The following is a 13596-nucleotide window of genomic DNA, read 5'->3' as shown; positions in this document are numbered from 1 at the left end:
AGCACTTCCCATGCTTCCCAGCAGGTGGCACTCATGCACGCGGAATCCCTTGCTGCGTTCTGCTTTTTTGTTGTTTTATGGTATATTTAACATTATTTTTATGTGCATTGGTATGAAGGTGTCAAATCCCCTGCAACTAGATCGTAGACAGTTGTGAGCTGCCATGTGGGTGCTGGGAATTGAACCTGGGTCCTCTGGAAGAACAGTCAGTGCTCTTAACCACTGAGCCATCTCTCCAACAACCTTTGTTGTTGTTTTGTTTACAGGGTTTCTCTGTAGCTTTGGAGCCTGTCCTGGAACTCCCTCTGTAGACCAGGCTGGCCTCGAACTCAGAGATCCGCCTGCCTCTGCCTCCCAGGTGCTGGGATTAAAGGTGTGCTTACACTTTGAATTTTTAAACTTACCATATGAAGAGGGGAAGAAGGAAAGCCAGGAGCCATCACCCGGGACAGCCTGCAGGGATGGCTGTTCCCGCACTGCAAGTCCGAAGCAGAACCTCCTTGTTTTTTGTCCAGAAAAGCCTCTGCATGGCACTTGTCACACTGGGCTCACTCCCCTTGTGCGGTTGCTGAGGCATCTTCGGTGTTTTGCCCATAAGCAGTTGGACCCAGGGCCTGGTGTGAGGCCAGGGCTAGACTGAGACTAAATACTTTTGATGAGAACAGTTGGATTTTTTTTTAAAGATTTATTTAATCTTATGTTTTGCCTGCATTCATGTCTGTACCATGGGTGTGCCTGGTGCCTGCAGAGGCAAGAAGAGGGTGTTGGGTGCCCTGGAACTGGAGTTAAGAGATGGTTGTGAGCTGCCATGTGGGTGCTGGCAACTGAACCTGGGTCCTCTAAGAAAGCAATGAATTTTGATTTAACTGTTGAGCCATTTCTCTGGACCTTGGTGAGAACAGTTCTAAGTGGGATCTTTTGGTAGAGTTCTATGGTCCAGACCTGCCACCTGCTTTTTTTGGGAGGAGAGGGGCAGGTGTGCTGAGGATGCATTGTTCTTGGGAGAAACCAGTTCCGTACACCATGCTCTGCGTATAAAAACCTGAAACTGTGCCGAATTAAATAATCTTCATTGCTGTTTCTGTTACATCTTAATCAACCCTGCCCTGCCCAAGGTTCAAGCCTAGAAGAAACAAACACCAGGACCGCCGCCGGCCACACCTTCTTTCAGTCCCCAAAGCTCTCCGTGTGTCATCAGTATAAGGCGCCTGTGCCCACAGGTGCCTCCATCAGGTCTTCTTGGCCTGAAAGAGAAAGGGTCAATGTCCAAGTTAGCTATGGTTTAAAAGCCCGACACACCCACATCAAATACAGCGGTCTCCAAACACCTTAAAGAGCTGAGGTGCTGGTGTGTACGTGGGGCACCTGAGCTCACCTAAAAGATGAAAGCCTGGACCCTGTGACTGAGTGGACGTTCTACTGGGTGCTGTTTCTGCATTAGCCGCCCTCGGTAACACTCGTGGCGCTCCGGGAGGCGGCCAGCACTAGTGTCGTTCTAGGAACCTATCCTAGAATGAGGACCTAAGACTTCTGCAGTCCAAGTCCCCATTATGGGGCGGCACCCACCAAACATCGGAAAGGGAAAGCCAAACGGGTCGCGCCCACCTACCGCGGCGGCGAAGCAGCTCCTCAGGGCCTCGAACTCGCGCGCGCACAGGTCCTTCCTCAGGCGGCCTCCGGGGGCGGTGGAGGCCTGCACGCACCTGCCGTACGCCGAAGCCTAAGGAAGACCCGACGGTAGTGCGGCCTCCCCAGGGCCGCCATCCTCCCCACCTCCGGCTAACCGGCTCGGCCCGCTGCTTACCTCGGCCCCGCAGGCCGCCAGATGCTCCGGGAAGGCCCGGAGGCGGCTCCGCACGCGCCCCCAAACGGCTCCGTTGGCGGACATGAGCGGTTCTCCCCGGCTCCTGTGGACGCCGCCATATTGGCTCCCGCCTCTTCCGGCGTCGAATTGGCAAACATCCGGCCCCTCCGCCCATATTGTTTTCTGATTGGTCAGAGTCGCTGGCCTGTTCTTCTGTCATTGGTGTTAGTGCTTGTCCGTCTCTAACTGGGACTTCGGATGGGCCCCCTTCCTGAGACCGATTGGCTGGAGGAGCCAGAGCTGCGCGGTGATTGGAGGAGCGAAGCCTGGCGGAAGCGGGGCAGGCTGGGGGGAGTTCCTTGGACCATGGCGGCGGCGCCGCCGCTCCGGGACCGCTTGAGCTTCCTCCAGAGGGTGAGTGAAGTTCGCAGGGGCTGCTGACACCTGGCGCCCGGAGATCTCGCTAGGTTATCGGGGACGGGCTGCCCAGCAGCTGCCGAGAACGAGCTAGCCTGCTCTGCCAGGAGGACTAGGAGGCCAAGGGCGGCGGGCGATCTCCGGCGGGGCCGGCTCGGCTTCCCAGGCTTCATTCCTGAGAAAGATCCTGGAAACTCGTACATCTCAGGAGGACAGGAGTCATCTGAAAGGCCATAGCTACAGGGTGGGGAAGGCGGAGCCTGTTGTCAGTGTTATACCCAGATCACGGAGTCCCCCAAAACCAACCAGGAGACCCGAGTCCTGTGTGTAAAAGCAAAGGGCCTTTATTCTTACACAAGTTTGCAAACTCAGTCTCTCCGTGTGTCCAACGTATTGTAGGGGTCGGAGAGCCCCGAGCTCAGTTAGAGCTGGGTTTTTATAGTAGCAGAGGTGGGGTTGAGGGGTTTATAAGGTTCAGGACCCCTGATTGGCTGACATTTGTCTAGGGGTGTCCTGGTGAAAAGCGGTGGGTGTGTGCTGGTGGGTGATCCTATCCACAACAGGTTGGAACGTTAGGAATTCTCTTGGACTGCCTGTTCCTGGGTAGTCTCAGTTTGTGGTTTTTGTTGGAACCAGGTGTTGATTGCCTCAGGGTAAACCACCGAAACTCAGGCCTCTGTTTAGCTTGTCAAGGCTGGGCCCTATGGTCAGCTGATGAAACAAGCTGACTGCCCTAAGCTTCCTGACTGGAGCTTGAGGGTGCTGAGTGGCCCCGGGGACCCTTCTTAGGAAGCCATGCTGCAGGAAGTCAGGCCTCTTTTGTAGAGGCTGGGGCAGGTTCTTATGTACTGAACTCTGCAGAGCGCCTCCTCCATCCCTGTGGACAGAGAGCTTGGTGAGGCTGTGTGGGACCCTAGCAGCAACTGTCTGAAATATTCCCAAACCCCACCCTCTTGCCCAGATACTGAGTCATGAGAAACACGTGTTTACAAATTTCAACCTAATAAACATTATACACTTGCCAGCAGGCTAACATGGCCATGGTGATGCATGACTATGTAGAATTTAAGTTAGCCATTCTTGAGGAGCCACGAAACCCATCAGGCTGAGCAGTTCTAACTCGTTGGGTCTGGTACTGCACCCGTCCAGTACATGGAAAGCCCTGAGGTTCTTGCTGCTGCTGGTTGATAAATGGGTGTATTTAAAATATCCTTCCATTTAGGAAAGTAAGAGGCTGGGGGCTAAACTTCATCTTGACCTTAGGGAGCCCGCATTGATTTCCCTCTTTCCTGGGGTCACTCATCCCTGCCAGAGCCTGGCTAAAGCTGTACTAGGGTGATTCTGGTCCCTCGTAGGCAGTCTCCTGGGCATTTTTAGTGCCAGTAAGCTTGAGACTTGCTTCCGTGTCATTTGGTGGCTGGGATCTACCCTGTGTAAGGCGGCAGCTCCTCACGATCCTCATTCCTCTTCAGCTCCCCATTCTCTTGAAGGGGACCTCAGATGATGACATCCCATGTCCAGGCTACCTGTTTGAAGAGATTGCCAGTATCCTTCTGTACTGTTCACGTTGGCAGGGGCAGGGGAGAGTAAACATGGGCATCCTGTCGTAGCAGGAAGTGTTATCGGGACAAGGGTGGGTTCTTCTGCTATCCCAGGAGCACCAAGTTCTTTTTCCCAGCATTCAGATATATGTGTCAAGGGTGTGCTAAAAGCTGACGTACCAATGGTGTAGAGCCCAGGACACTCTAAAAGTTCCGGTGTTGGGGAAACCAAAGCCTGCGGTAATGGTCTTCAGGCCGTGTGACCTAAACAGGGTCATGGTCACAGGAGGGAGGATTTGTCTCGCCCGGTGGGTCTCCTGTCTGTCTGCTTCTTCCTTAACCCAGATAACTCTTAGAAATTTCCCACGAGTCCCTGGGCAGCAGCCAGTGCCTGCTAGAGTACCTTCTGAACCGCCTGGACAGTAGCTCTGGCCACGTGAAGCTCAAGGTGAGTCCCCGAGTAGTGGGCAGCAGACCAGGGCTCAGCCACTGCCCAGCCAAGGCCAGCCCCAGGAATCTGTCCACTCTCCAGGTGCTGAAGATCTTGCTTTACCTGTGTGGTCATGGCTCTTCCTCATTCCTGCTCATCCTCAGACGAAACTCTGCTCTCATCCAGGAAGCCACAGGTATGCAAAGACACAGGTGCCCAGGCAGGCAGCCCTGGGTGGGGAGACATAAGCCTCAGTGCTGGGCTTGGGGCTTGGGGTCGCTGTTGGTCCAGGCTTATAAATGGAAATGTGTCTGGGCTGGAGGGGCCCACTGAGGGTCTCTGGGGAGTGGCTCCTAGCCCTGGAAGGATGAGGTAGAACTGCCATGGGCAGGGGCTGTGCCATGTGCAAGGGAAAGCTTGGTGGGATGGAAGAAAATCCGATTTTCCACGATGGAAGCTTTTTAGCAGAGGGAATTTAGCTCAGGCCACACCAGCCTAGGAGTCAGTGGATAGATCCTACCTGTAAGGCCCTGATAGAGACCTCAGGTCTACCATCCAGGCCCTGAGAAACCTCTGAAAGGTTCCTGCTGCAGGTAGGTGGGAAGGAATGGACCCAAGGAAGCAGTTCCTTCCAGGGTGTGGGCTGCAGCGTGGTCTCTGGCAGACAGAGTATTGTGGAGGTAGATGGTGGAGCTGCTGCTGTGGACGGTCAAGAGGCCATGTTTGAAGGTCCCGAGGAGGGGCTCAGTGTCACCCCGTCTGGGAAGGTTGGGTTTGACTCTGTGGGGCGTAAGCGGTGCCCGGGCTCAGCCTGTCCCGTCTGACTTTTGCCCTGCAGCTTTCTCGGGCCCCCCTGACCCTCTCCATGGGAACAGCTTGTACCAGAAGGTGCGGGCAGCTGCCCAGGTGAGCCCAGGACAGGACCAGAGCGCAGAACACAGAGTGGAGGGATGTCTGTGAGGGGCCTGCTGTGGTCCTGCCGCACAGAACGGGCTCTGCTCCTCGCCAGGCCACAGCCCCTGTGCCTGGCAGGGCAGCTCAGGACTGGTGTCTAAAGCGACAGAGCTGGTAGGGATGGGCCAAGGGGCAATCTCGGCTGGGACTCTGAGCGGCCACTTCTTCATTTAGGACCTGGGCAGCACCTTGTTCTCAGACGCTGTGCCACCACTTCCCTCCCAGCCTCCCCAGGCCCTGCCTCCAGCAGGTATGCCACTCTGGTGACCACCCCCAGCCACCATTGGGGGTGGGCTGGTCTGCATGGAGGCCTACACTGATGCCAGTGTCCTCTTTTAGGCATGGGTGCCCAGGCCAGACCTAACAGTGCTCTCCAAGGCTTCGGCTACACAAAGGCATGGGGCCGGACAGGTACGGCACAGGGCTCCTGCATAGGGATGTGAAGGGACCGGGGTCAGACCTCACTGGCATCTTATTAGCTTCTCCCAGATACACCACCTGTGGACCCACCTCCCAGTGCGCTCCCCTGTGCTTCCTCTGCCCGGCTGGGAGGAAGGCAAGGCAGGCTGGCCGGCTCTACTTGATGGACAGGGAGAAGCTAGACTTAAGTCCAGCTGGCTGTGTCGGCCTTTTCTGCTGCTTGAGGGGCAAGGGTACAGGCTGTGACAGGGACCTAGAGGGTCACCTGTGCAGGCTGTAACAGTGTTGTGTATGTGGGTACCTGTGCCATCAGACACTGGAAGTTTATTTGTCGAAGGTCTATAGAGTAGCACGTAATGGAGCAAGTAACCTCAGCTGTCCTTGGGGCAGAATGCAAGGCCGTGTCCAGCTGTGTCCAGCTGTGTGTTGTAGCTGTTACAGATGGGCCTTTGTGCATCTCCGGGGCCTCTGACTGATGCTTTCACTTGTCCCTTCTTCAAAAGCGAGGATGGGCCCCCGACACTCGAGTGAAGGGCCTGGGACATTTTCAGTTCCCGCAGCTCCCCTAGAACACCCTTCACCTTGGCTGCTGTAGACTAAGTGTCCAGACCACGATGCCCAGGATCTATGGTAGCAGCTCTGGTACCCGCAGCACATGCCTTTCCCTCCCTGGATCCGAGCAGGCAGTCGCCCTGGCCCCATCCTGGAGAGCCTGGCTGGAGGTAGGGAAGGTGGGCCAGGGTGCGAGCACCCTCTCCTGCTGATGCCAGCTTGCTGTCCGCAGGCTCTGCGGGCGAAAGCTTCCTCTCCACGATCCAGAGGGCTGCAGAGGTAGTGGCTAACGCTGTGCGCCCTGGGCCTGAGAATCCCAGCACCCAGGGGCCCTTGCCACACGGTGACACCTACCAGCCTGCAGTGACACCTTCAGCTGGCCACACACATCCCAGCGCTGGGAATCTAATCCTTGGGGCCAAAGGTATGGAGGCAAGGGTTGCTTCTCTGTGGATCTGGGTCATTCCTTTTTGTCAGGTGTGAGGGCAGGGAGTGAGACACTTTACAGATGTGGAGATGAATGTTAACGCTGCCCTGACTGCAGGAGCCCCAGGCTTCCTACCCAGCAGGAAGCACCCACCCATGTTGTGTGCCTGGAGTTTCTGGAGTTGCCCTGTAAGCTCAGGACACAGCCCCTTGTCTCCTAGGCCAGAGTCTGAAGGAGGCGGCATGAGGCCTGTGGAAAACCCTGGGGTCTTGTCTACCATTCTGTCTTTCAGCTGTGAGACACCAGCCTGGGCAGGCTGGAGGAGGCTGGGACGAACTGGACAGTGGTCCCAGTTCCCAGAATTCCTCTTACACCAGCAACCCGAGCAGGGCCTCGGACTCAGGCAGTCGGTCTGGCAGCGACAGCCACTCTGGGGCCAGCCGCGAGCCAAGCGACCTGACCGAAAGGTGTGTGGGGTACGTGGCCACCTGTCTCAACTAGGGTTTCTATGGCTGTGAAGAGACACTGTGACCGTGGCGACTCTTATAAGGAAAACTAATTGGGGTCGCTCACTTACAGTTCAGAGTTTCAGTCTGTGTCATCGTGGTGGGACATGACAGCATGCAGGCAGACGTGGTGCTGGAGAAGGAGCTGAGGGTCCTCCATCTTGCAGGCAACAGGAAGTGGTCTGAAACACTGGGCAGTATCTTGAGCATATGAGAACTCAAAGCCACACTGACACATTTCCTGCGACAAGGCCACACCTCCTAATGTTTCCACTTCCTTTGGGGGCTATTTTCTTTCAAACCACCCACCGCCTCTCCCAGAGGGACTGCCAGCAGGTTCCTTGACCCCCAGTGTGGGAGCTTAGGGGCTGTTGTCCCACCCGTCTACCTGAGACCTTGATGTCCTGACTTGGCCATGTCATTTTGCTCTGTCCAGGGCTGAGGCCATGGCCCTAAATGACTGCCAGCAAGAGCTAAGCCTAGTGAGAGCCGTGACACAAGGATCGCGTGTCTTCCTGAGCCGTGAGGAGACCCAGCACTTCATCAAAGAGTGAGCTGCCCGCCTGCGCCTGGCCCCTGAGGGGTGGGGAGAGCCGGCTATGACTGTCCCCATCCCTCCTCTGTGTCCCCTCCCTGTGCAGGTGTGGGCTGCTCAACTGTGAGGCTGTGCTGGAGCTGCTCCTCCGCCAGCTGGTCGGGACCAGTGAGTGCGAGCGGATGGTGAGGACCAGTCTGAGGGAGCAGGGGATGTGAAGGATGGTGGGGATGGTGGGGAGGATGGTGGGGAGGATGGTGGGGATGCTGTGGAGGATGCTGTAGACGATGGTGGGGAGAATGGTGGGGATGCTGGGCCCCAGGCATCCTCCTGTGTGTGGAGCCATGGAGAGTTGACTCGGCCCCACCCCCACCCCGCTTCCTACCCACAGAGGACGCTGTGCGCCATTGCCTCCTTTGGGGGAGCTGACCTCCTGCCTCAGGAGCAAGTCCTTCTCCTCTGCCGACAACAGCTGCAGGAACTTGGTGCAGGCAGCCCTGGACCTGTGACCAACAAAGCTACCAAGGTGGGCAGTGGGCCCTGGGAACAGCAGAGTCTCTCTCAGCACCCACTGCCCTGGCAGTGGTCCCTAGCTGGCCGCGATCAGTGTTTGGTGGGCGTGTTCCTACAGCCGTGCTCAGTGTGTGGTGCCCGCCTACCCTGGGCTCTGGCACTGTGGGTGCCTTAGGCTCTTCCCCCGCTTGTCGGACACGGTCCACCTTCTCCAGAAAGTCTCCCTTGGCTGCAGCTCTCCATCTGTCAGAAACCAGGGTCTCGGCCATGTCCCTGGGAGTCTCCCTCATGCCCTTCCTGGCTACTTGGTTGCATCCCTAGCCGCTTCTGTTGTTTTACCTTTCTAGACAGGGCCTCACAGTGTAGCCCTGGCTGTCCTGGAACTCTCTTTGCAGATCTTGCTGGCCTCAAACACCCAGAGATGCCCCTGCCTCTGCCTCCTGAGTGCTGGGATTAAAGGCCAACGCCACCTAGATGGGGTCTACTGTCTTCTCTGTCGTTGTTAAACTGCAGTGTCCCAGCCACTTAGTCCAGGTTGACTATGCCGTTAGCACCTGTTAGCTCCCTTTTGGTCACGCCACCAAGTAAACCTGGGGTGACATCACAGGAACACATGTCCAGAGTGACCAGATACGTCAGGTCTCCTCGGGACCTTCAGTTCCCGTGATGTCTGGAGGGCTCTGAGGCTGGGACTGCCCTTGCGTCTGTTAAGTGGGATCTGTTTCATGTGTCCCGTTCCAGCAGCACACGGCTGGGTGTCTGCCTCGGCCTCACTGTTCCCAGCACTAAGCAGAAACCCCCTCCTTCTTGTTTACCTCTAGATCCTGAGACACTTTGAAGCCTCTTGCAGACAGCAGCTCCCTGCCCTAAGGCCCTGTGCCCAGCCCAGCTCTGCAGCTACCCTCGTGGGCCCAGCGGATCTGCTGACCAGCCCTGTGCCTCCTCCTGGGAGCCAGGTCTTCCTCCAGCCTCTTAGCTCCACCACAGTCGAGCCCAGGAACCCTATACCCGCTCCTTCTCCAGACACCTTTCCTCCCACTCTGGAGGATGCCAGGGAGGTCGAAACCCAATCAGTATGTTCTAGTGAACAGGGGCCAGGATGTGAGCAGGACCCGGAGAGCACAGACACCCCAGAGGGAAGCTCCAGTATGTGCCTGTGGAGCCCCAACTCTTTGTTTGAGGGGATGGAGCTGGTGGCCTGCCCCCGTCTGCCCTGCCCTGGCTCGCAGGATCTCCAGCCCGGTCCACAGAAGGCGACCACGGAGCCATCTGCTTTCTCGTTTCTAAACATGTGACTGACTCTCTGGGCCCCGCCGTTCAGAGTTCCCTGGTCCTCATATTGAGGACTGAGAGGACCTCATGGCCTCGTGTCCACCACGGAGTGGTCCTCTCGCCCCCTCTGGCCCTTCTCTTTCACCTGGAAGCTGCGGTAAAGCAGTCTCTGAGCCAGCCACGCCCCGTGGGGCCATCCAGTGGTCAGAAGAGTCACTGAAAAAGACATGGGCCCTCAGTGCTGACCAGCTAAGATGGGATTGTGGGAAAGAGGGTCACCTGGTGCCTCAGAGGATGTCTAGATCCCCGTGGCTTCTTGGGAAGTTGACTCTGGCCATGCCCCTGGGATTGGCCTCCCTCCTCCTCCTGGCAAGAGGTCTGCCATGCTGGAGCCACCTCAGAAGTTATCTGCTTCATGTGGTACAGCTCTAGGGCAGGGCTTCCCCAGGGCTGTTGGCCACGGCGCCTCCGCCCCATGCTGCTCTGACTCCAGAAGGCTAAACACAGAGGCCAATCCCTCCCTCGCCCCGGCTACCTCAGTCCCTGTCCGGACTGCACCTTTGCTAGGTGCTGGCGATGGCTGTGTGGACCTGAGTTCCTATGGTAGCAACTGGCAGGTAGCAGGGCTGAGGTGCTGACCTGGGTGCCCTGGGCAGGCCCTGCCTGCCTGCCCCTCAGAAGTGAGCACTTGTCAGGGTTGGAAACATCGACTCTGTTCTGACCTCAGATCCTCCTGCAGGGAGGTCACAGCAGCTGGGAGCCACAGCCTTCAGGGTAGGGTACTGGGGGGTTGTGCCTGTGATCCAAAGGTCTGGTTCTCAGCTTCCTTAGCCAAGTGCCCTGCGGTGTGTCCAGTGTCGGGTCCCTGTCGGACCCTGCTCTGGATGCTCAGCTTGTAGCAGTTTTCTGCAGACCCTGGGAGAGTCCAGTGAACCTTCCTGTCCATCTCAGAAGTGGCTGTGAGGCAGCGGCGTGCACTTTCCCAATAAACACCAATGTTTACACTGCCCGCTCTGACTGGTGGTTACTAATAAGGGGCGCACTTCAGGGACTCCTTTTCCTGAGTGAGACGGATGTTTTCTCCTTAAGTGTTGGGTATTGCTTTGTGCTCACCCTCAAGGGGCTACAGGATGTCGTGAACGGAAGCTGTGGGTATCCCACTTCAGGATGAGCTTTGAACGTGAGGTGTTGTCCCAAACCCCACCGGAGTCTCAGACACAAGTGCTGTTCCCCTGAGCTGTAGTCCTAGCTTCATGTTTATGTAGTGAACAGACACCAGAGTTTACAGGAAACACTTCATGGGCATTGGTGTTTTCCTGTGGGTGTGTTCACGTGAGCGAGTCAGATCTACTAGAACCGGAGGTATGGACAGTTGTGAGCCTTCATGGTGCTGGAAACCGAACCCAGGTCTTCTTAACCTCTAAGCTGTCTCTCCAGCCCCAGAATGTTACTTCTACAGTGTGGCTTTTTCTGGGGGTCTTTCTGTTAACCCTGGATACAGAAACATTTTCACGCAGGTTCAGCTGGTGAATGGCGGGGGGGGGGGTCCAATCGGGGTTGCAAGAGCAGAGGAACGCTCGTGGGAACCGCTGGAGTGTTTTTCCAAGTAACTGCTGATGACAGGTTGGGGGAGGTGCTTGCGGTCCTCCCCCCTCCTGTGAGATACGGTAACGGATACGGTGAGGGTCTCCTGTGGCTGATTGGTTTACCACAGCTATGCTCGCCAAGACTAGCAACCGGTCTTCAACAAGATGGTAGATCTACACAAATAGGGTCAACAACAGCATTCACATTCTGGAGGTGGAGCCTGGGGTGTTAGGTGCCCGCTCGGTGGGTCACACTCCTAGTCAGGTGGCTATCTGCAGCTGCAGGAGTTCAGCGATGAGGTAGTGCCTTCCAGTAGTGGGGCTGGAGCTGTCAATGTGTAAAAAAGTCTTAAAACGCCTTGGTCCACCCCTCAGATTTAAAGTGAGCCTTAGCCTAAGTATCAGACACACTCTGTGGTGGTGCACCCCTTTAGTTCCAGCCCTCAGGAGGCAGAGAGACTGCTCTCTGTGGATCTGAAGTCAACCTGCTCTCCAGAGGGAGTTCTAGGGCAGTCAGATGTCTCACACAGACACAGACCAACGTGAAAACTTGTCAAGAACACGGGTCACTGCAATGCCAGGCTGGTAAAGGAGCTTGCCCTGCGCACAGCCTGGCACCTGCGTGGTGGAAAAGGAAAACGAGGGTCACTTTGAGCTATGCTGACTGTTCTTGGTTGTCAGCTTCTCTGGAATGAGGTACAATCCAGAATAGTGGAGATTTTCTCCCGAACCTGTGGGAAATTTTCTGCTGGTTTGAAGTGGTTGAGTCCACTTCTAGTCCAGACCTCTGAGGTGGGAAGACAGAGGACTTTAATCCTGATCTTTTGTTGTTGTTTTGGTTGTTTGTTTTTCTTAATAGGGTTTCTCTGTATAACAGACCTGGCTGTCCTGGAACTCACTCTGTGACCAGGCTGTCCGGAACTCACAGAGATCTTCCTGCCTTTGCCTCCTGAGTGCTGGGATTCAAGGCGTATGCTACCACCACCCTGCCACTCGGCATGATCCTGATCTTGAAAAGGGAAGACGCAGGCCTTTAATATGGGCCATCTTTCTGCTGGACGTTTACAGAGGATATAGAAGAAAGCTTTCTCTCTCTGCCTGCTTGCCTTGCCGGCACATCCATTCCCTCAGATTGGAGTCCACTTCTTCAGGATCCCAGCATCTACAGAAGAGCAGCTGGGACACCAGCCTCGTGGGACTGAGCAACTGCTAGATTCTTGGGCTTTCCATTCACAGCCAGCCATTGTTGGACTAGCAGCCTGTAAATTATTCCAATAAATTACGTGTGTGTGTGTGTGTGTGCGTGTGTGTGTGGAGAGAGAGAGAGAGAGAGAGAGAGAGAGAGAGAGAGAGAGAGAAAGAAAGATTAATTTGTTCTGTGAATTCCGTGGCCCCAGAGAACCTAGACTGACCCCCACACCTCTACGTGGATCCTGTGGTGTGAGTGCGTATACACATAGGAACTTCAAACTAGAAAACCACCCAGATTACAGTGTATAGAAGATCTGGACAGACGTATGCAGGAATGTGTTGGAAGCATGGCAGGTAAGGGCACACATAGATCATCACCATCTAAGCAGGTAGCTCAGCTAAGCCACGTGACTTACAACTGCTCGCCTGTTAATGGACTAAAAGAACAAGATCCCAACCTCCAAGAGCTGAGGGGCACACACCAGCTGGAGCTCACGTGGCACCGGCCATGCAGGGTCTGGAAAACAACTCAAATAGCACTGATTCCTGTCCTAGGAATTTGTGCAGACAAGGGAAAAGCTATCTTTATACAAAAGTTGGTCGGTGTCCTCACCCCCTTCCATCTTATTTACTCAAACATGGATGAAACCCTGGGTCATTCTAGAGATAAGAAAGGTAACGTCATCACGGGCTGGAATACTGGGGAGAGCGGCAACAGCATGCGCCCCAGAGCTTCCCGGTGGGGTGACAGGAAGACACTATGTGCGGGAAGTGGGGCGTGAGACAGACCCCACAGGGCTGCACGCGGAGGAGGAAGAGTGACTACGTCTGAGCGGATGGCATGGTTACCGCAACAGAAGGAGGCAAATGTTAATATGTAGAATTCAAAGCTTTCTGTTAACAAAGAAGCCACCAATGTTTAAAAGCATACACTGTTCCTGCATAGGACCCAGAGTTTGGTTCCCAGCACCCACATAAAATTTTACAACCATCCATTAACCCCAGTTTCAGGATCCAGCACCCTCAACTCGGTGCAGAGACATACATGCAGGTAAAATACATACACTTTTTTTTTTTTTTTTTTTTGAGACAGGGTTTCTCTGTAGCTTTGGAGCCTGTCCTGATGCTAGCCCCAAACTCAGACTTTGTCTCTGTCTCCCTAGTGCTAGGATTAAAGGCATTCGCTGCTACCACCGCCTGGCTACATAATAAATCTTAAAAGGAGTTGGAGGAAGAAGAAAGAACGCAAAGGCCAGGTGTGGTGGCACTTTGCCTGTAATTCCAGACTTGGGAGATGTTCAGCATCATTCTCAGCTACGTGGTGAGTTTGAAGCCATGCTGAGCTACATGAGACCTTTTTTTCTTTCTTTCTTTCTTTCTTTCTTTCTCTCTCTCTCTTTCTTTCTTTCTTTTCTTCTTTTTGAAACAGGGTTTTTCTGTGTAATCCT

At 55.2% G+C, this 13596-nt stretch overlaps 2 protein-coding genes across 5 annotated transcripts; one reads left to right on the top strand and one right to left on the bottom strand.

Annotated features, from left to right (window-relative positions):
• Positions 1 to 1053: 1053 nt before the first annotated feature.
• Positions 1054 to 1952, bottom strand: Ndufaf8 (NADH:ubiquinone oxidoreductase complex assembly factor 8). Its single transcript, XM_050140385.1, has 3 exons — positions 1805 to 1952; positions 1610 to 1720; positions 1054 to 1244 (listed from the first exon to the last, which is right to left on the bottom strand). The coding sequence occupies exons 1-3, from the start codon at positions 1886 to 1888 to the stop codon at positions 1230 to 1232; spliced, it is 210 nt and encodes a 69-aa protein (XP_049996342.1). The 5' UTR covers positions 1889 to 1952; the 3' UTR covers positions 1054 to 1229.
• Positions 1953 to 2079: 127 nt separating this feature from the next.
• Positions 2080 to 10380, top strand: Tepsin (TEPSIN adaptor related protein complex 4 accessory protein). Of its 4 annotated transcripts, none has more exons than XM_050140382.1 (13): positions 2080 to 2218; positions 3694 to 3766; positions 4119 to 4210; positions 4295 to 4388; positions 5031 to 5098; positions 5321 to 5396; positions 5486 to 5557; positions 6351 to 6542; positions 6838 to 7012; positions 7488 to 7601; positions 7693 to 7771; positions 7978 to 8112; positions 8921 to 10380. In XM_050140382.1, exons 1-13 carry the CDS (start codon positions 2171 to 2173, stop codon positions 9392 to 9394), a joined length of 1692 nt encoding a protein of 563 aa, XP_049996339.1. In that variant the 5' UTR covers positions 2080 to 2170; the 3' UTR covers positions 9395 to 10380. The 4 variants fall into 4 exon arrangements, with proteins under 4 accessions (XP_049996339.1, XP_049996338.1, XP_049996341.1 ...); XM_050140381.1 differs by having other exon boundaries at positions 6838 to 7021; XM_050140384.1 differs by lacking the exon at positions 5031 to 5098 and having other exon boundaries at positions 6838 to 7021.
• The last annotated feature ends 3216 nt before the right edge of the window (positions 10381 to 13596 follow it).

This window comes from Alexandromys fortis, unplaced genomic scaffold, assembly GCF_014885135.2.
Source record: "Alexandromys fortis isolate MF-2015 unplaced genomic scaffold, M_Fortis_MF-2015_v1.1 scaffold_39, whole genome shotgun sequence".
In the NCBI taxonomy this organism is placed as follows: domain Eukaryota; kingdom Metazoa; phylum Chordata; class Mammalia; order Rodentia; family Cricetidae; genus Alexandromys; species Alexandromys fortis.
The sequence above is the reverse complement of the archived record's forward strand: the minus strand, read 5'-3'. Positions and strand labels throughout refer to the sequence as shown.